At 37.4% G+C, this 23,179-nt stretch overlaps 1 protein-coding gene across 1 annotated transcript in view; it reads left to right on the top strand.

Annotated features, from left to right (window-relative positions):
- Window positions 1-23,179, top strand: part of LOC107088164 (cadherin-4-like) — a 119,716-nt gene that overhangs the window by 37,086 nt on the left and 59,451 nt on the right. Inside the window, exons 3-4 of the mRNA XM_015380166.1 lie at window positions 17,535-17,690; window positions 21,989-22,133. Coding sequence (XP_015235652.1) covers window positions 17,535-17,690; window positions 21,989-22,133 — 301 coding nt within the window. The remainder of the gene's footprint in view (window positions 1-17,534; window positions 17,691-21,988; window positions 22,134-23,179) is intronic.

Genomic DNA, 23,179 nt, shown 5'->3' with positions numbered 1-23,179 from the left:
CTCCAGAGTAGAAGAGAGTCCAGCCTCTCTCAAGGAGCTCGGTTCCAGAGCCCTGGCTGTGCGTAGAGGTGAGCCCAACTATTTCTAGCTGGTATCGCTCCACCTCCCGCACAAGTTCGGGCTCCTTCCCCTCCAGTGAGGTGACATTCCACGTCCCCAGAGCCAGTTTAAGCGCCCGCGGATCAGGTCACCGAGGTGTCCGCCTCTGGCTGCCGTCCAATCCCCTTTGCACCGGTCCCTCATGGTTCCCCCTGCAGGTGGTGGGCCCACTGGGGGATGGCCTCGCGTCGCTCCTTCGGGCTGGGCCCGGCCGGGTCCTGCGAGGAAGAACCCGACCACCAGGCGCTCGCCAACGAACCCCATACCCAGGCCTGGCTCCAGGGTGGGGTCCCGGCTCCGCCGTACCGGGCGACGTCACTTGCCTCGTTGTTGTGCTCATCGTAAGGGTTTTTGAACCGCTCTTCGTCTGACCTGTCACCCAGAGCCTGTTTGCCTTGGGAGACCCTACCAGGGGCATTTAGCCCCCGACAACATAGCCTCTGGGATCACTCAGGTGCTGAAACCCCTCCACCACGTTAAGGTGGCGGTTCAAGGAGGGGTAACAAAATTATGTGTCTTTTTGGACAAAACTGTGGCCCTAACTGTTTAACAATCGCAAGAATCCCAGCGTAAATCCCTTTCTTGTCCCACAATGGGGAAATTCACTCTCTGCATTTTAACCCATCCCCTTTGGGGAGCAAAGGGCTGCCATTGTGTGGCGCCCGGGAAGCAGTGTGGGAATAAGGGTTTTGCTCAGGAACACAGAGTGGAGGCTGTGGGGATCAAATCGGGTACTTGCAAACTTATCAGCACTGCTCTAACCCACTAGGCCAACACTGACCAATATGTAATTTCAGACATATCCAATATATCATATGGGTAAGGACCACTTCTTTTCAAATATTTTAAGTTGAATAGCACTATTGGAATTTTAACCAGAAGACATTTTTGTCCCTCTAGTACTGCCAAACAGCTGTCAGAGAAGAGAAAAATCTCCTGCACATGTCAAGCAGTGCTGTTGTTAGTTTACAATTGATCACCCAAATTATTCACAAAACAATCATCTCTGTGATATTCATCTTAATCTTTTGTTGCTATGTACATTAACACCTTACTATGCTTTGATACATCCTCAGAGAGTTGCCCCTTTTGTATGACGGCTGATATTTTGTCTATTTTCAAGTTAACCAACACAGAAGACTATTAACTCAAACAGAAGCTGTTACTTATTCATGAACAAATTAGGCTTTGAAGTGTGTGACAGAGGTTTTCAACAAGTGGTTTTAATCTTTAGAAAGGAGACTGCAGGTGGACAGTCAGAATGAGTAAAACAGCTCACAAAGTTGAAAGTGCTTTACATTGTTATTTCTGCTAATGGAGTCCTTGTGATGAAAGAACATGCTCACTTGTGTCTTGTCTCACTATTCATATTAATAGTGAAACATTTTCCTGTCTACTGAAATCCTTGAGACCTTGATATAACAAAATAGATGATCTTCATGGGGGCACCTAAATATTCTGTGTAGAGATGTATGACCGTAATACACAGCTTTTTTATGAATTTTCTTTTATCTCCAGTTCTTGTTTCTCCCTCATAACCTCCTGTACCTTCCTATGCCTCCCCTAAACATTATTCTCTTGTTGTGGCATGCAACATCTGAGCCTAATTTCCTTTCCTATACTGAAATTACAGAAATCAATGTAATTGCATTTATCAACCACAGGAAATTGAGTCTTATGCAATATCCTATTAGTGACTGGGAAAAAACAAATTGCCACAGCATTTATGTATTTGTCAGCAGCTTTTGGTCTTTGATTTCCTCATGTGTTTGGGGAAGTAAGACTGAAATGTAATTTCCACATTTAATATCTCATTATATTGAAATTAGTGGCATGAAGTCCCAGTAAAAATTTTCATCAGGCATACCCAGCTTGGGTTTGTTTTCTCTCTGCAAGAATATTTTCCAGCTGTATGCAGCCCAATCAGGCATACTACTCCTGACAGCGACTTTGTAAATAAAATGAATGATAAAAAGACATCTGAGTCAAACACTCATTGTAATAAGTATATATATGTGTGTGTGTGTGTGTATGTATGTATGTTTTATCAAGGGCAGTAGTTCTAGTGTGCTCTTTTAATAGGAGCTGCAAATGGGTTTATGAGAGAAATAGCCGGTTAACAGACAGCCTCTGTTGGGTCCCTCTGAGGTTGGCCTTTGCAACCGTGTGAATTGCATGGATGAAGGAGAGCCAAAAATCTGTATTTCTCCAAAGATAAGCTAAAATTAAGTGTGGTTAAATGGAAGGGAATAAATTCAAAAAGAGAGATGGGGGACAACTAATGAAGTGTTTTGGGTTTGAGGGTAGTGGCGCTTGTTGGCAATGTGAGAGAAGGTCGGTCAAACAGAAAGGACGTGTTGACAGGCAGACAGGGGACAAGCATGACAGCAAAGTTGAGTGGAAAATACAGTGAAAGACAGGCAGGCGGACAAATGGATGAAGTTGTAGGGAGAGGATAAAAGACAAATTTCAACACTTTTCTATTTAGTACTATCCATCAGGTAACGTTTGTTTTTTGCTTCACATACATCCATACATCCACACGTCCATTTTTATAACTGCTTACCCCTTTCAGTGATTCTGGGGATTGTGGTTTGATTTGATTTGGTTTGATTGAGTTTTTCAGTCTACCACTGGACAATCAAAAGACAACAAGACAACAAAAAAACATGTGCCGATTGATAAGCCTGTATGAACTGTCAAAAAGTATTTGCCTTCAACATGATTTTTAACTATAAAAAGATCTAAGCATTAAAATCTTTGAAATAATTAAGAAAATCCTTAATATAAGCAATTCATAGTTTTTCTAACCATTGCAACAATCTATAAATTGGAAATGAGCTGAACTTATGTAGTACTTTTTTAAGTCAGTTATTTCTTAAGTTTTTTGCACCACAAAAGGCTATAACTAGTTTAGGCAGCATAACAGACAGTTATAAATAAACTAAGATGGTGAGAGAGTGCAAAAAAGGTAGGGGAGGAAAGCCAATTTTTGTGCTGTGAGGCAATAGTACTAGCAGTGATTTTACTATGCCTTTCAAATGAATTTAAACTATAACAAAAAAATAGGATCAAAATGCATTCAACTGAAATAAAGCCTTTACACAGAATAAAATGAAGGAGCAATTGTGAGGGAAAGGTCCTTGAGAACGAAACTGAACTGATTAAAGGTTTGATGTTATGTTAAATTGTAATCCTGCCCTACTCGCTTGTATTTTCCCATTACTTCCTCTGTTATTCTTTCTCTTTAGGAGGTTAAATGTGAGTAAAATCAAAATGGAGGCCTCTGCCTGCATAATCTGATCCCATCTACGTTGTTATTCACAATAAAAAGCTTCAGTCGGGATCCTTTCTTGAAAGTATAATGGATACTGTCATGGTGGAATGATGTTTTTGTTTGCAGATTTTCCCCCTATTCCACTCAGCTGCAAACACACCTACACACACACAGTCATAGAGACACCCAGGAGTATAGACAAAGACACCAGCACACCCAGCTGCTGTGTGTATTTGTAATAAATTCTCACCGTGCAATAAAATGCTTTATGGCATCTCAAGATGAAACAGCTCCTAAGGTAAACAGGTTATCACTAGATAAAAAGTTTGCTGCTTTCTCAATGCTTTCACTAGCCAATGTGTTTATTTTAGCCGCAGCTCCTTGATGGTATTTTTGAACATTTTTATTTGCTCTTTTTTATTTCCTGCAGAAACGAGTGTTGACCCTTTTTGCCTTCATGAAATATTTACCATCCCTCATTGTTCATAAAACACTGATGTGAGCGATGTGTAATTTTTTGCTCTTTCTTACGTCACATTATGAGTATAATGTTATAGCTCATCTGAAATGCCTCTTTATATGAGGTGATTTTTACTTGTCATTATGTAGTCAGTGTCATTTTAACGCTAGTATCGCAAATGGGGTCAATGACTCCCTGGGCAATTTTACTCTGTGTAACTCTCTTTGACTGAGACCCCTGTGGCTTATACGAATTACTTTCCTTAACAGATTTCTTTAATGTCTCTCCAATGACAGGAAGTTTGCAACACAAAAGGATGGAGTAAGGACTTTGTAGACTTATGTACAAGTTAATCAGCTACCTTAAACTTTTTATTAATTTCAGAATTCAACCAGTCTCATAAATCTATTTATTCCTCGTCTGCCATGCATCCTCCAGCTTTGCAAATCCTCCAAATTGCGGCAATAGCTATAAAATGGGTGCCTACTGTAATTTTTAATTAAGGCTGCTACTTTATTCAGAGACCCAGCTTAAACTTTCCAGATGTTAAACATAGATGGATAAAAAAAGCAATGAAAATTTGTTGTATGAAAGCTTTTATTGAAATCAAATTTTTAGATACTGTGAGTCAATCAGTTGTTGGTCCAAAATGGTTGTGCAAAACTTGTGCTGTGGTTCAGTTTTTCTTCGTGAGCCTCAGTTGCCTCAATATTAAGTAGCTTTTGTGGAAAAGAGTCATCTTGATTGATCTGACAAAGGCAGAGACCAGATTGTGGGCCTCTGTTGATGTATCCATTCAATGAGAGAGTGCTTCCTACTTTTATTTTTCTTTAACATATTCTTTAGACCAGGACAGACCAGCACTGTAAATAAACTATTATAGTATGTAAAAGTAACTAAAGGAGAAAGCAATTTATAGTTGCTTATTGAAACTATTGTAATGAATGTCTTCTAGCAATTGAGAGCACAGCTTCAAAAATTGCAATCCTTTCATTTCTCTGCTATATCCAGTCATTTGCCTATATATTCTCAGACCCCACTTTCTCAATCCCAATGAGCCTATCACATTACAGGAGAGAAAAGAAAACAAAGAATTTTAAATATCAGATAAATAATGTAAATGTTAAGAATCATTGACATATATATATTATATATAAGCACGTATACGATACATTGTAACACCTCATACTATTCCATTGGTTGGTCAATCAACTGTCTCCCAATTCTTCTCCCAGCTCTCATAGTATAACAGAGCTGTAACAAAGTGGAAAGCATGCAATGGATTAAAGAAAACAAACTCCTCAACATCTAAGACACTTTATAAAGCAGAGGTAGGAAATCCAAGTATGAAAGTAAAAACCTTCATCCTCCTCATTTAACCCCACACTACGCCCCAACAACATAAGGAAATAAACTGTAAAGATACGTACCCTGAGTATATTACAATAACCAAATGTTTTGCAAATGTTTGGGTGGTGAAGTACAAAATAAAAAGCAGCTTAAATCTCTGCAATCAGAAGGAAAACTCAAAAATACCAATGTGTCATTGTAAAGAATTTTTTGCTGACATTATAACACAATGTGCAATCAAATGAATCCAAAACAACGGAGGAGCACTAAGATTTCACCTAAAAGAAAATAAGTTATAGTGCCTTAATTTTAAGTTTGAGTCAAATAAAAAAAGATTTTGGTCTATTTCCTCAAAGAGACGATCTAAAACACCAAAGCCCAACATTCTCAATGTTGTTCAAAACTTAACACTTCTGGAATTCCTTGCATTAAAGGCATCCGTGGCTGTATAATACATTACGCTTAATTCTTCTTCTCTTTTTTTTCATCTGTCGGCAAAGCCGGGTCTGTTGCTGTCATATTTTACCCTGAATGCCCCATTCAAGCATGCCCTCAAACCTTTTTGTCTTTGTTGTTGTTGTTGTTTTTTAAACACAGTAAACAGCTGCTAAATATTCCTCCACTTAATTGCATTTTGTTTCACTGAGCCCAAACTATTTCATTTTGTAATAAAATTACTTGTGTATTTTTTGTGTGCGGTGTATTTTTTTTGAAAATATAACAGTTTAAATTAAGCAAACCTAGCCCATTCAAATTTCTTGTGCTTCATTGTAAAAGCGTTTTTTACACAGGGTTAAAGTGACTGCCTGTAGTGGCTTTAGGAGATATTGGCAGCTTGGCATTTCTTTTTTGTTTGAAAGACAGAATGGTCTCTGTGTTTGGATATTGCATTTGCCACTCTCTGGGTGTGTATTGTACAGTACATGGCCCGAGAGGACCAAAAAAGGTTCACCGAAAGTATAGCTTGATGGCTCTGGTCTATTTTCTAATTGGTCCATTTGCTGACCAGCTGTTATCAAGATACCTAAAACCTCATGTACACCAACCATCTGTGTATTTTCCCTTAGATATGAATGCTTATGTTCTGGAAACACACACACACATATTCACGTCTTGCTATATGTAGGGAGGGCCATGTATTGACTCCTATTAATTTCCATTGGCTTTTATTCTTTTTCAACCCTTTCTATGCCCTAAGCCTGACAATAACCTTAAATGTCACCGTTACCAGTGGATACCTCACCCAGTCTACACCTTAGCCCTAAACCTAATAGTTGACAAAACAGCTTATGAAGACCAACAGCCTTACCCAAACCAAATGGGTTAATTACAGGTTCCTACCCAACCCCAAACTGAATTTAATTCACGCATTAGTCCTAAAAGTGTCTCCTAACCCTAATACAGCATATCCCCTTATGTGGTCCTGGGATCAGGCCCCACAGGGAGCAGCCTGTCCCCACAATGTGCTAACAACATGTGGGTCCTACAATGTATGAAATTCCAGAGCAGCCCCCTCCCACACAAACACACTCATGTTGTGTCAAACTATACTTGTGGGGAATTTCCACTGACTTCCATTCATGTCCCACTAACTTCAATGGCCTAAGCTAGTCCCTTACCCTAGACCTAACCTAAACTCAATTCACACCTGAGTCACTAACATACCCCCCCCCCCACACACACACACACACACACACCAACACACAATGTTACAAATAAATGTACATGGCAACACCCATATGCAGAGATACTCATTAATTGAGAGAACACAAAATACCCTACTTTTCCAAGGTTAATTTGTCAATATGACAGTTGGACTCTTGCTGAGGTGAAGTTTGCCAAGCAGAGTCCCTCGCTTGTTTAGTGGGGAACAAAATCATCACTGGGAAAAAAATCATGGCGGTTTGTTGAATGACCACAATGTTTGAACGCACATGGGATCTGGCATCTGTGTGTGTCTGCAGGCAACATACTACTGTGTGTCTTTTCATAACAGCAAGCAAGAGCAAGGCAAGGTCCAGCCCCTCTTCAGGTTCTGTCTGTGTTTGGCAGGGACAGAGTTGGCAGGAAGTGGCTCATTCTGTCAAGCGTCCAGCCAACATAAAACCAGCACACCGCCCCAGCTTCAGGATTAACATATTCCCTCCTACAATTCTCACATTTGATTTTCTCAACATTTCTTCAGAGGTGTTTGAATTCTTTGGGTGAAGCTTTGTTTTTGGAGCCCCAGTTAATAAAAAACAGATGTAGTATACAGCGAAAGATACCAACGTTTGTTTAACGGGGAAAATTCCCAACTTACTCCAAATATGCATATCCAGTCAGCTACACTGCAGTTTATGTCTCCGGGTTTTACAGCCAGCACAGCTCAAGTTCTGCTTGAGTTCTGCTGATGTAGTCAGTTCACAACCACTTTAATTTTCCCTGTCTTATTCCCCCTGTCCTCTATGTTTTTTTATCCTTCATTTTTCTTTCGTGTCTGCATTTCTCCTCTTTGCTGCTGCCTTGTGGATTTGGAAAGTGAAAGAAGAATGAAAGAAAAGGAGAAAGTAGGGTATGAAGGGTGGACAGTGTGTATTCAGGTTGACGGGAAGGGAGGGAGCAGTAATGGCTTGGAAAAGTGCTATAGCAGCAGATTTTTTTTCACCGCTTTTACCCTCTCTCCCTGTGCATTTCTCTCCCTTACAAGTCTCTTACACTCTTTACTCTAATTACCCAGATTGAGTTCCCAGGGTGTAAAGGGATAAGGAAGGAAAAAGGAATAACCATGGTGGGGGGGTCCTTGATATTGTCCTTGTCAAACCCTAAGGGAGTGTTTGGAGACGTTTTTCATGCATCCATCACACTCCCAATTTCACAATTTAATCAATCTCCTAATGAAACGGAATAACGGCGACAGAGGAGGAGAGGGGTAAGGGTGAAATGACAGTGCTCACACTCTCACCTCGCTAAGCCAAAGCTAAGGGGTGTGGCTGCTCTTTGTCTGCCTCAACAATGACTGCCTTATTTTCATTCTCACAGCCTCAGAGTGAGGAGTGAGGCGGGAAGTCATTCCATTGTTACCTCTAGGGTGAATAGCACCTCTAATTTGCCATAAGCCAGCTCTATTAAATACCAGACTCTTTTCCGAGTACAATAATTGGAAAAGCTATTCAGTGCTTACATTCTATTACTCCATGTTATGTTCCTAAATGCGGATAAAGGTATTTTAATTATCTCACCTGTGTCAATTCTAGATATCATTAAAATGACAGAAAAGGCTACAAAGAGTGCCATCTCTCTGTTTCGTTTTCTTGCACCCCAAAATAAACTTTGGTGCGTCACAACAAATCTGAAATTGTATCTTTGAGGGCATCAGTCCAGCTCTTTTGATAAGTCTAAAATAAAAAAACTGAGACATAAAGCGTTGTGGTTAGTCATGTGGCTGTAATATTCAAAAAGGTTTCTGATAGCTCATACACCAATAATTCTTTTTTATGTCTAAGATATATTGTCTTTTGTTTTGTGTTTTTTAAACGTAGCTTGACAATAATTGATTTGTGTTGGTATCTAGGGATTTAAATGCACAGCCATAAAAACAGCGTAACTGCTAAGGAGCATGGTAGAATTGTTTGGAAAAGAACACATTTTTAAGGTTTTAAAAACAAGTATTGATAGCAATGATTAATTCTTTTACAAAGTGAACAGGTCATCTTGAGATACCACCTATTAGCACATCTAATCTTGGGGTGGGGGGTGCTTCCTTGTTAACTAAAGGGGGGGCCCAGTAAGAAAAATTTTGGAGCCACTGGCCTAGTGTATGTCTTGGGCCCAGACTAATTACAGTGCGGCTGAGGTGACAACGATAAACAAATCATTGCAATTCATATGTACACTCACATTGGGCATAGTGCAGGGCACTGTGGTATGGGTGCCATTATTTAGTCCATGCGCTCAACAAAGTAAGTCCACATGTAGAAAGTTTGGCTGGTCACTGCCGTGGTACCATTTTAAGTACCAGGGAATACACAAACAGGAAAAGTCAACCATAAAAAATTAAGGATTTCCAGTTCATTTTAGAAAATCAACTCAACAAATTATGTTAACTTGAGCTACACTTACTTGTGAAAACCAAAACGGCAAAAATAAACTCAAGGGAACAGAAAAACTATTGGCTGTGGAAAACGGATTTATATGTGCATGGATAATTAATTTTGTCCTGCAATTCTTAGAAAGAGCATGGACCCATGTGAACTTCTTTGCGTTCGAGGACCGTTTCTGCAGCCGAAGGCGCAGCTGTGCCAGCCTGGTCACAGTGTGCAGTGTGAAGGAGTTTTTGCAGCATGCCCGCACCATAGCTGCACTGCGGCCACTCTATTTTCAGCGTGAGTTCAGGCAAGTGTCAAGAACACCATTTCCTTATTAGTTTTATTTAAGTGCTCAGAATACCTCACAATAAATACATTCCTGTGTTATCCAAAACAGAGAAACACCTGACAACGTTATGCAAGGAAAACAACATTCACTGTTTTTGTGTTTTAAGATTGAACACACATCAGTCAAAGACTTGAACAAACACAGGTACAGCTGTTCAAGTAAAATCAATCTAGTGCTCCTGAACTACTCTTTTACACAATTTTGGTTTTCCTTTGAAGATATAAAGCTTTTTCTCTTTTCTTTTGCCTCAGAAAGCGATCTAAGACATCAACCTTGTTCTGCCTTTTTGAAAGCTAGAATGCTCCACATCAAAGACTGAGCCAAAGCCTGTGTTTTAAAAAAGGATAAAGCAAAGCTTTTAATGCAGATATTATCCTGACTCACAGCTAAAGACAGTCTTGACAGGAGGAGTGTGCATGTGAATTGCAATGCCACCTAAATAGCTTTTCTCTTAAAGGGGCTTTTTTATCATCTCATGTAACCACTCAGTGTGTGACCTATTGACCAATGTCTGGATTTCACATGTCACTAAGAGCCTTTATTGTTCTGTTAAAGTATCTGTATATTTTTTGCTTGGAGTTTCCTTTCCTGTATGTGGGACTAAGCTTTTAACTGTGTTGGGTTGATGCAACTATGCTATCTGCAAGTAACAGACTACTTCTGCTGTCCACCATCTCATTAAGCAATGTCATCAGCTGAGTACTAGAACACTGCAAAAAATATCTGTGGCACAGCTCAGGTGCTCAACAGGCCTGTGTTGGTTTGTTTAAGCCACAGATTAAAATGACTTGGGTCACCTTCTCAGGTCCGGTCACCTTTTCCATAGGTTCAATAATTTTCCTATAAAAGTTTGATTTATATATAGCTAAAAAGGGCATCATGATGCAATAAAATCACAAGATGTGACTAATACTGCAAAATTCATGCAGTATTTTAGGAAAAAACAGTCTCCTTTCCTATAAACAGAAATAAATATAAAAAGAGGTAATGGATCTGACAAGTTAGTAAACTTCTTTACTCATACCTAATTTCAAAGTATTTTAAAAAGAATAAGTAGATCATAAATTTCAAGCTGTGTTTTAAAACGTTTATGTGCAGTATTTTTTTCTTTTGGTTCAGGTTACACTGTTTAAAAGTTATATACTTTATTGTAAAGCTGATTAAAGAAATCACAATCCAGACTGATTAGTAAATTGTAAAATGGTCCCTTAGTTTTAAACCTATTGCAAGTGAATGCTACCCTTTGTGTAGCAGCTAGTTTTTAGCAGCGAACAGTTAGCAATTGTGGTTTTCTCAATTGTGAAAACTAATTTGTGTATTGTCTTTAAAGGTCCCCACTTACTCGTGTGGACATTGGTATGTAAATGTTTGGGCAGAGGCCGAGTGAACCTGCAACTTCTTTCCTCCAGAGTCCCATGGAGGGGGCCTCCATGCTCCTGCAGCATAGTGCAATAGATCTTGGCTCGAAGTAGTCTGTAGTCTATCAATGTAGTTGTCCTCTGCGATTGTTTAAATTCCATTTGGTTTATTCCTAGAAGACAGATTTTAATCTCTAATGGGATATTCACCTCAAACAATTCAGATAGATACCTAATAACATCCTTCTAAAATTTCTGGACTTTAAGACATTCCCACAAACAGAAGAGAAGAGGTTCCTTTTTCAAATGAACACATAGTGCAAGCATCTGGAATACCACTGGAAGTATGATGAAGCCTAACTGGTGTTATTTAGGTTCTCATAAACCATTTATATTGCAGAAGTTTAAATCGTGTGTTTATCGTTTGTTTTTGTGCTTTTAAACATGCCTGATTCCAGTCTTCTTCATCTATGTCTTCGAAAACATCTCCTCTCCATGCATCTAACTTAGCTTTTACTGAATCTTTATAGGAAAGCATAAACAAATTATTGAACACAGAAAGAAAACCTTTCCCTTTTAAGTCCCCAATGCACACTTCTTCTATTTTTGTTAGGGGTGGAATGTCAACTATTTGTTTCAGTGTTGATGACATATAGTTTTTTCAATTGCAGTAGAACCTATGGTGATGGCAATAGAACCTATGGTGATGGCTGTTCTGGCTTCAATGTCTTTGGGGTATTAAATGATCAAAAGTAAGCAACATGCCATCAGCATATAGGTCTTTAATTTTCTGAATGCCTTTGGTTTTCCGTCATTTTTCCCTGGGGTGAACTTTTCATTACCCCAGATAGGGGTGAATTGTGATAGCTCTGGATGGTCACCTACATGTTGATGTGCAGCATGCCAAGGTATAATAGCATTTTTAAGAAAGAATTCTTTGTGGGTTTTTTTTTTTACTGTCGTTATATCCAAAGAATATAACGACAGTCATATTTCGAAGAATATAGGAAGGTGTTTAAGGGGAAATCTAGAGCAGATTACTGTTCAATGTCTACCCAAGCTGGAGGTGTCCTCAGACAAAGGTAATGAGTTGCTGATGTTAGATGGGCGGCCATATAATAGATTCTGAGATTAAGAACTTGAAGTCCACCTCTTTCATAGGGCTTTCTATTACTCCAAATAAATTTGTTAAATAGTTTTTCCAGACTGTCATAAAATTATTCTGAAAGTTGCAATGGAAGTGTTTAAAAATAAAACAAAAATGTGGGCATTGTAATTTTTGATATATTTATTCAGCCTATCATGGATATAGGCAAATTTGACCATTGATTTAGCATTTCTGTTATTTTTTCCACAAGGGGATTATAATTTGCTGCCTTTATTTCGTTGAGGTATGGGGTGATCTTAATGCTTAAGTATGAAAAGCTTTTGTAGTTGTTTCAAATGGGGTAACCACAATAGGACTTCTTCTTTCTTCATTAAGAAACTCTTAACTCTGATGTAGAATGATTAATTTTATATCCTGAAAATTCACCAAATTCTTTTGATAGATTTAATAAATTGGGAATACTGATCTTCAAATTACTTGTGAAAAATATGATGACGTCCGCAAACAAGGAAATGAGACGATCTCTTCCTCCAATTTTAATACCTGATATTCCTGTATTCACTCTTAACAGCCATCACAATAGGTTCTATTGCCAGCACAAAAAGCAGTGGTGACAGAGGGCACCCCTGTCTAGATGACTATTGTAAATTAAAAGGTTTTGACATGTTATTATTGGTTAAAACTTGTGCTGTGGGATCAGTGTATAGTAGTCATATCTATTTTAGAAAGCTTTCACAAAGTCCATATTTGGGGAGCACTTCCACTCTATTCTGTCAAAAGCTTGACGTGCGTCCAGTGATAATGTCTTTGTTTTCTTCCGTTTTTGTTTTTTGTGTACTTCTTTATTTTTGTTTTTTATCTTTTTGTAGCCTTGTCTTTTTTTAATGTCTGTTTGTTGATCATGTTTTATTATTTTTGGTCATTTACCCAAGTCTTTCATTGTTTGTTTAGCTGTATTCAATTTTGTATTGGGGAGCTCCTTGTGGTTTTGTTATTTTTTATTTTGCGTTTGCTTTTTTTCCTTCTTTATTTGTGCGTGTACGAATTTTAAGTTCTTTTGATTTTTATCTTTTTTTTTGCGTTAAGTTTTTTTTTCTCTGATATGGTATATATTTTTGAGCTTGCATTTTGGCTTTATTTTCATTGAATATATTTTTATTGCTTCGTGTTTTGTTTTTTTTCGGTTTTTCTTGTTATTTTCTATTTCTGTGGTTTTTTTTATGTTCTGGATCGGTATCCTTTAATTTGCAATGAGTTTATTTTTCATGTTCTCCCTAGTTGTGGGTGGTTTGTTTGTTTTTTATTCGTATCTTTTTTGTGTTGCTAGGTTGATTCTAGGTTTTATGGTGTTATCGTTACCTGTTGTCTCATGTGCATGAATTTTCTCCACATTTTGGCTTCTCACTATATGTTGCTTGACCTTAAATTGTTTTTCTGGTTTTTGTAACGATGCGTAATAGGCTTATAATGACTTGGTTGTTACCGTCTAATGGGCTCATCCATTTTTATTTTTTTGGGCAATGTTTTATTTCATTCTTTGGTTCATCTGAGTTCCATTTTCTTTTTTTTTTTGATATCATTGGAGTTATTGCTAGTAGTCTTTTGTTCTATTTTGTCAAATTTTTATAATTTGCCTTTGATTTAAGTCGTTCCGTAATGTTTGTTGTTATATTAGTGTTTATTTGTGATTTTGATATAGTTTCGTCTTTCTTTTTTTTAGCTTATTATTTGTTTGGACAGTGTTCCTTTTATTCCCTCTTCTTTTTTTGTTCGCTTGTGTTATGCAGGAGTAATACCCTTACTTGATGATAGATTTTTCTAGCTCTATTTTGTTTTTTTTTTGTTTGTTTTTTTAGTTTTGCCGGCCGTGTTTCTTTTCTTTTTTTTCTTTTTTGGTTGGTGATTTGTTTGCCGATTTTGGGTTTGTGTGGGTTTTGCGGGCTGCAGTGGCGAGTTAGGTTCCTTTTCTCTATGATGAAAGCCTTCAGGCTCTGGCATCTCAAAGTTGTCTAAACTTTGAGATGTTGCAGAATTGAGGACAATGTTTTGCAGAGTCTGGTTTTAAAATTGCTAACAGGCCCATTTATCTTAGGGAGTCAGAAGGTTCTGACTGCTGTGGCCTGCATGGCCTTCCATTCATGGGGTCTCTTTAATGTTGCTGAATTGGTAGCAGCCACAGAGGAGAATGAGACAAACATGAAGCAGCTGCTTTGACCCCAAGGATGGTAGGGGGCAGGATTGCAGGTCCTTGTAGGAGTGTCTTGTGTTGGTCCTGTGAGAGGGTGTTTTGTAGCAGTTGGAAAGAATAGTACAGCAGTGCAAATCTGTCATCATCAATGTTTTAAGAAAACCAGCCTGGACATTGGTCATCAACGTCCAAACCCCTCTCCTGTAACTGTAAATATATCAATTCCCAAGCAGCAGTGGCGGCTGGGGGAGTTTTTCCCCAGGGTGGGAATGATTCAAAAGATGTATACCAAAAACCAATCAAACATTATCACACTATTATATTCATATGCATGCCATCAACAAAAACATTATAAAAACACTTTATAAAAACAAAACATAATTTTATGTACAGGTTTACTTTTTGTATTAAATCTTGCCCTTCTGAGGCTTTGTGAAGGCAAATCTATGTTTTGCATGGTCCAATATGGTGTCACAAACCTAAAATAAAAAATATGTATACCAGTTTAATAATGGAGAAGCTATTAGTCAGCTTTAGATTTTTTCAATATATAAAAACTATTTATTTTCTGAGAATGTGTTTATTTAAGAGCAACTATGCAAATTAACAAACACCTAGAAAAATACAGTATATATTATTTTCCACGTGAATCCCAGATTATTCATGCTTCTTTGCCTTTTCTAAAAAGTGATTTAAATCAGTCCTACCTGTCTTTATCCATGCTTTGTCAGATCCTGACCTTTAAAAAAGGAGGCACGCAGTCAAGGCAGCAGAATAAAGCGTTAGCACACTGCATGCAATTAGCCAAGCCTTGTAGCTACACCAGGTCCTGGAAAAAGACAGAGTGTACCATCTCCATCTGTCTTTTGGACTGCTGATTAATTTTGATGTGTGGCTGATCAGGTCCAAATGGTTTCACCTCCAGCTTCTCTTGGTAAGTTTGCTTCCCTCCCGCAACTCGGCCTGTCAATCGCCCGCACAACAACTGTGACAACAGTTCATGCAACCTCAGGGCACAGCTCTACTGCACCCACTCTACCTTTGTATTGCAGAGGAGCTGCTGCACATGTGCACATGCACTTTTTTACACCCCAGGGTGTAAATACATCACCAATCCGAGGAAAAATGAAATGACGCTTTACTCATCATTAAAGGTTAAATATTTATCTTGTACATCTAAAAAATATATATTTATATATTTGAAAATATTTTAATTGTATAATTTAATTTTTATTCTCTATTTGCCAGCTGCCACTGCCAAGCAGCACAAATTTAAAGTAGGTGGGAAATAAGCAGGGCTTTAAAAATTAAAATGGAATTATGATAACTTTCTAACTGGTGAGGATTTATACCACATAGACCAGAGGGTGTGTTAGCAGGACACAAAGAAGAAGAGTTCCGGGTATAAAATGTAGGAGTGAAATTCAGGAAACTACAGAAGTTACAGCAGAGAAAAGCTGAGATGATAAAAGAGAAGAGAGCCGGCCTTGTAAGGCAATAGTAAGAGTTTCCTCACTGCTTACATTTTCCAATTCCAAATTACTGGTGAAAGTGGCATTATATTTAATTTCATAGATGCCACACTTAGAGTTCCACTGAGTTGTTAACTGGAAATTAATTTCTGTTAGTGTTTAATGGGTATACTTTGAAGTACTAGCGGTCAATGCTTGCAACTCATTATTTGTCAGAACTGTCAGCTCTAATTCACGAAGATATGTTCACTGCCCTCGGAAAACACTCTTGCATGCAGACACAAAAGCAGATCTGCTGATATATCCTCTCAAAGACTTAAAAAGAAGCTGAGCGTGAACGATTATGTTTCTTTGATCTCAATGACATACCTCAGTTCTGTTAAGGAAATTGAGCGCTAATGATCTTTTCAATGCCGAAAAGGGGGAACTGGGAGGGAAATAGTTATAACCACCCTTTTCAGCAATGGTGACAGGCTTTTACTCCTGCAGTTATGGGAGCCCAGACGACACCTGCCTAATACTTTATGTCCTTCCCCTGTCCTTGTTATTTGCTTCAGCTATTTTCTCAGCGGGTTGGAATTCCTAGTGTGTCAAAAGTGTGGCTAAATTGGTTCCCTGAGTGGTAAAAGATAGAGACAGCTTTGGACAATCTTACTCTTCTTGCACTCTTTGCTCGTTGATTAGAAGGAAAAAGCCAGGTTATTTTTGTGTGTATGTGCATGTTAGGATATATATGTCGGTACAATATGTGCCTCTATTCTAGATTTAATTGTATGATTGAGATATTTTGATACACCGACTGATTTCACGAGTTGTCAGACTGTTAATGGACAGAAATAGGATGCTCAGAGGTTGGGACTCTATATAGGTATTAAATTAAATAACTGCTCCAAATGACTCCCAATTACACAGTACTCCAGTTCAAATCATAAGGCATTACAGTGCACTTAATGCACCTATTAGCTGCCTATCTGGAAAGGAAAGCTGGAGAATTGTACAAGCCTATTTTTAAAAAAAGTTTCCTATGATATTTATTAAATAATTTTCTTTTTCTGTGCTCTTCTTGACTTGAATGTTACTTTACTCTTTTTCCCTATGAAAATTATAAGTTCATGTGGTAATTTTCTCAATTTGTACATTTCGGTCACAGCGTCCTCAAAGTTTTGCACCTATTGCTGTACCAGACTTATTAACACAGCCATCCTTGTTTGCAGTTATCGAATGTGAATCTTAAAAACGTTTGTCTGTATTCAAATTGTTTATGTAGCATGAACCAACAGAGAGACAGACATTGTGGGAAAGGTAAGGGAAGTCCCTTTTGATTTAAAGGTATAGTGGAGGGTGTTCTTTTTCTAGTTGGATCATCAAAATAAGTGGTCCTTCTAATTGTCAGTCATTCTGGTGATATGTTTACTTAAGGCAAATCTTCTTTTGGAAAGTAAGCTTGTATGAGGGTTGTGGGTGTACATTTCTTTTTTATGTGAAGAGGGCAGGTCTTTTCAAAAATTAGCGAAAATCCTTCACTATACCTTTAAAGTAGGATAATCCAGTAAGGATAATAACAAAATATGTGTAGGGTAAAACTTTAGGGAAGAGTTAAGAAACTCAGCTATGTGTTTTGGTTGAATAGCAAGGATGCTACGAGACATATTATGGAACTAATTTCTGGACATTGCTTTCATTCTTTTTGTTTAGTTTCATAGGCAGAGTTGAGAAATTGACAGAAACATGTTTAGAAGTTTTTATACATACAGAGATGCATCAAAAAACTATTTTACTGACTTTTTCATTGTTTTTCTCATTAAGATTCGTTCAGACCAGGATCAGGACATCTCAATTCGATACAGCATCACTGGAGTGGGAGCAGATCAACCGCCCAACGAGGTGTTCAGTATTGACCCTGTGCTTGGAAAGATGTTTGTCACCAAACCTCTGGATCGAGAGCATCGATCTTCTTATCATGTAAGTCTGATGTCTCTGACACTTGCATTAAATTTGTATCTTCTTATAGAGGTCTTTTAGAAGATTTTCTCATATATCTCATACTGCAGATTCAACGGCACTTTCTGAGTAGCCATTTCAAAAAAAGGCAGCTTATCGCTTAATGCATCATGGTTTGGAGGGTGGTTTCAAATGTTGTATGTCCAGTAAATAGGGATTACATGCTTCTCAGCATTTTGTTTATTGTCAGCACTGTAAGAAGCTATTGCTTTGCATAGAGACTAATAAAATTTGGACATTTGAGCACCATTTGATTTTGTTCTAAATTTACAAGGCAAACCCTAGTTTGTGCTGTTTTCTGTCTTTTTTTAAGGAGCCTGGCTAAGGTGACCAAACTAAATTCAAAACTCAAATGCTTAAATAAATGCACATGACAAAGTTATTCTGTTTTTTTAATATAACACAGATCAAGCATTTTCATTATTTTTTGTTTTGTACAATAGAGCTTCATGAGATTAAATGTGCTGATCTTTGAAACCTATTTTATAAACAAAATTTGTTTACCTTAATTCCTTTTAAAAAGCACATGACATGTTTAACAACTAAATTGTTAAGACTGGTGCCTATTTACTGTAATATGTTCATGTTTTTTTTTGTCTTTTTTGCAGCATGGGCTTTGCTGTTGGCATGTGTGTGCATGTTTTTACTGATGAGAGGTACAGCAAAGGGAATAGGCCGGCTAGAGTTCAGAACTAGGTCCTTGACAGGTCACCATTAACTCAAGGAATGCTACTGACTGTAGGAGCTCATAAATTTTATAGCTACAAGAAGTAAAAGCATAAACAGGGACTGATAGCTGATGTCAGATTATTGATTTACAATGCAGTGTTCTTGTATTGTCTTGAATTGTATTATTGTATTTGCATGTTGTCTAAGCTAAAATAAGGCCTTTTTCGGCTACTGTATAAAGCAACTCAATGCTATTTTTGACATTTGAGCAGAAAAAGCTTCTTGGATGGGAAACGAAACATCTTCAACCTTGGAAACAAAGTCTATTAGTTTCTTTTTCAACTTTTTTGGGTTGTCCTACTGCATAATACAGCAAATATATTTGAGAACATCAACTTACACTTAAATCCATTATGCCAGGACTAGGGTATCTCCTAGAGAACACTGCATTGTAAATTAATAATCTTACATCAACTATCAGTCCCTGTTTATTCTTTCACTTCTTGTAGCTATTCAATTTATTTATGAATTAAAAAAGCTTCCTGGATGAGAAGCGAAACATGTTGAAACTTGGAAACACAGTCCAGTGGATTGTTTTTTGACTTTTTTTGGAATGACTATGACCTGGATGACTGAGAATCTTCACCAGCGTTAGGACAGCATACCGTGTGAATTAAACTTAACTTTTTAAGGGAGGTATCCCTCTAGGACACCAAAACATTGATAGCCTCAAGGTAAGAGAGTAGTCTGAAAACCAGGAATAGACGTGTGCTGAAAGTATCCTCAGTTTACTCCCCTTATCTTTATAGCTTTGCACGGATATTTCTGCTCACTCTTTTCTCTTAGTATCCACTCTCAGACTGTTAAAATCTCTCTCCCTCTGATTAAGTTGCCTTTAGCATTGATTATATATTTTTTTTCAAAACATCTAACTGAACTGAATGAAAATTAAATGTTAATGTTTATTCTAGAAGCTTAAATAAGAAGCTGTTCACATAAATTCATTACATCTTTCTTCGGAAACCACAGGACCAATTTAGTTTGTCTTTTTTTTTTCAATTGATATTTCATGCAAGGATGGAGCCAAGTTATGCTCTAGTTCTTTTTATTTTAGAAGAATGAGCGCTTTTGAATTCAAATCCAGCCAAGCAACACGATGCATTCTTATGAGGAGAAAAGAGACTGTTGAAGCTTCTCAGTTTTCTTCTATCTGCATAATGAATCTGATGCCAAATGAGGAGTATTTGCTGGTACAGTCCCAACCCTGTCCATGCCTTTTAAAGATAATAACTATGACTTGGACTCAATAATAAGTTCTGCCTTCTTTAAACAAGGCAGTAATCTCTGACTCCTGCTGTGATTGAATTAGGTTGTGGGTTTGTGTGCGACATAGGGATGACGGTGGGTTTAGATAAGGAGTCTGGCTTCTGGCCTGCTATATAGCTGTGGATATTGAGTTCAGGAAGGATCAGACAAAGTAGTGGAAAGAATAAAGTTACATTTCACCTCAGGGTGTCCTGCAGATGTCATTTTGCTGAAACTTTAAAGTGTGGTGAAGGAAGGGGGAGAGAATGAGCTGCCGTGGTTTAAATTTGCACCTTTCTGTGAAGAAAAAAAGCAAAGTGGGAAATGGTTCTTCTACTGCCTTGGAAAAATATTTATACCCCTTAAACATTTTTGAATATTGCCTTATAATCAAATACTTCACTGTAGAATCAGACCAGATATAAGCAATTTACAAAATAGAAACAAACATCTGACTCTTCATATATTCAAATCTGCTACAGAACTACCCCAAAGACAACCAGGTTAAACATTTATTACAATATAGTGATATGTAGCATGAAAAATGTATAGAGTTTCAGATGGTTTTCCATAGCTACATCACATTTTACTTTTAAGCTGTATATATAGCAATAATATATTCTTTTGCTCCATGACTTTCATTACCTGTTTATTTATATAAATACCAATTAACTGTCCCTTTTCAATTCTTTTAATGCATATGCGTTGCAATGAATTCAGAGATAGAACCTTGGTTTGAGGGGTGAATGAGATTTTTTTTTCAACGAATAAATATATACCACGCTATGCTGTAGGAGCAGAATTTATTGTTTTTTTTCCATTTTACTTCTGCGATCTAGGTAAATATCCCAGGTGTTACATGCTGACAAAGTCACTGAATAAGTCATGTTCAGGGACATAAACATTCCCAGACAAAGCAAACAGGTTTTGAGAGAATCAAGGGCTTTATTTTAAAATGTCACAGCTGTTTTTTATTTCTAACATTTGCTTTTTTGCAGAGGATATAACAAACATTTGCTCTTAGAATTTTTGAAATGATAAATTTTTATCTTTAACTTCCAGTAAGATGTACCGGTTATATGTTCTTATTGTTATATAGATTCAAAGGGAAGTGGGCAGATATTTCTGGACTGACTTTGAACAAAACCAGACAGAGCGCTGGCCATGGGTTTTAATGCAGTCATTCTGAAAGTGAAACCTCACTTTTACAATTGAGCCAGCCTTCCATGAAATAAGATCTTTTCTGTTTGGTTCATGCTGAGAAAAATAAATTCTGCAGACTAAGTGTGATAAAATATGATGTCAGGAGAAAAAAAGGCAATTTCTTTGCAAAAAAGAATATTCTGAACTTGTTGTCTAGTCTATTTTTTTTAAAGTTTTGTTTTAGCAGACTTATTAAGAATCTTTAAGATCAGACACGTAATATAATCAATGCAAAATATTTGACAGCTTTTTGTTAAAAATGAAATTTTAGAATAATTGAATAATCTTGAAATGTGATAATGGCTTTGTTAACCAAACATATTCTTCATGGCAACACTACTGAATGATTGGTCAAACAGTGCACCAGGAGATGCTTTAATAAGTTCTCCTTAGCTGTATCCCTGACCTGTGTGGATTGTCATTTTTCTTTTTTAGCAAACTCATATAATTTTAGAGATCAGTTGTATTTATACTGAAATTGAATAGAACATTTTTTCCAAAATAAATGACTTCTGAAGGACGCTGCTTTTATTTTGTTTTTGGTTTTGCTTCTTTTTTTAACCCAATATTCTTCTTTCAGGTAATAGTTTTGCACGATATTGTTTATGTCTTTATCATAAATCCCTGCAAAACAAAAGTTATTATATTTATTTTAAGAAATAAAACCAAAAGAATGTCAACGGTACTGAACTATGAATTATCTAGCTCAAAAACTGAGTACCGGTATGATACTAATATTTCTGAGGTGTTTAGTTATCTAATTTTAGAGATCATTCAGATAATCTCTCATAGGAATCAGCTGAGTAGCGTTGTTTCATTATTTATTACAAAGGAACCTGATAAACTCCTGTTGATTACGCTATTAAAAAGATTCTCAGTCATCCAGGTCATAGTCATTCCAAAAAAGTTAATTTTTGATTAGTTTTCATGTTTTTTTGTTGATTTGTATATTTTCTTGTATTTTTACCAAAAAAATATTTTGTGTAGTTAATTGCTCAAGTAGGAGCCAATTTAGATTGCATATAAACCTGTTGAGTGTTGGGCAATAATCTGGAATCTTTTTTCCTGTCACTTTCTCACAGCTGCGAGCCCATGCTGTGGACATGAATGGGAACCAGGTGGAGAACCCTATTGATCTCTACATATTTGTTATTGACATGAACGACAACAGACCCGAGTTCAGAAACCAGGTTTACAATGGATCTGTGGATGAAGGTTCTAAGCCAGGTAATGGTACAGAAAATAAAGCACCCATGAGGTTGTTTGTTTGTGTCATTTTTATCACTCCTGATTAGTTCTGATTCTCTTTAAACTAGCCAACACATGGTAATGGAGCTCTCAAAAGTTCCAGACATTCCAGCTCTGTCAGTCAGTGTGAGCGCTGTTCTGTCATAACCGCATCTGCTGTCAGATCGGCATATGATTAGTTTTCATATAACCTAAATTAATTCTTAGTCAAAATATGAACCACAGCCAATGTTTTCTATAATTTTAAACATGAAAACAAAATGTTACCACATTTAAATTCCCCCCCAAAAAGTTTTTTTACTACTAGTAACTTATTTTAAATTAATATTGACTAATATGGTTTTAGCTACAGAGACTTATCTCAACATCCCGGACACTTCAATCATGTCTGGCCGTTTCTACAGCCAAGAAAAAGCTGTATCATCTAAGCTAATTTTCTTTTTTCAAAGTTAAAAGTGTTTGTGCTGGTTGGTACACTGCTGCTAAAAGTCAATGACTTAGACTTAGACAACATTTATAGTCATTTTGTATACAATTGCAGCTATTTAAAATGGCCCTTTCCCAGTCAAATGCCATCCAAATTGCAGCCCACTTCCCTGCAACTCCCAGCAGAATCCCCTCCAACGTGTGTGCATATTTTTTTTTTACTCCGACTCCACCCTTTCACTGAACTTCATTGCTGGAGTGCTGTTTAGTGCCTCCAACCTAAGAAGTTGTTTAGTTCATTTAGGAAGTTCAGCATCAACTGCACCCACTGGGGTGAGAGTGTGTTGTAGTCTGTAATAGTCCGTTTGCCGTGCCACATCCTCCTGGTGTTGCTGAAATTGTGGAAGAGATCCTGGATCTTCCAGCTTTGGTTCTACTTAACTGATCTGATGGAATGGCTCTAGTTGGCTCGTGCTGTCCAATGTGGGAATAAAACTCTGTTGCGCATATACTGATAGCATATACTGTTCTGGCATAACAGTGGCTTCTGGCCGAGCAGGATAAAAAAAAAAAAACACGTATTTCCTCATTGCCCGTGT

Source organism: Cyprinodon variegatus, unplaced genomic scaffold (assembly GCF_000732505.1).
Source record: "Cyprinodon variegatus isolate N-32 unplaced genomic scaffold, C_variegatus-1.0 Scaffold208, whole genome shotgun sequence".
Classification (NCBI taxonomy): Eukaryota; Metazoa; Chordata; class Actinopteri; order Cyprinodontiformes; family Cyprinodontidae; genus Cyprinodon; species Cyprinodon variegatus.
The sequence above is the reverse complement of the archived record's forward strand: the minus strand, read 5'-3'. Positions and strand labels throughout refer to the sequence as shown.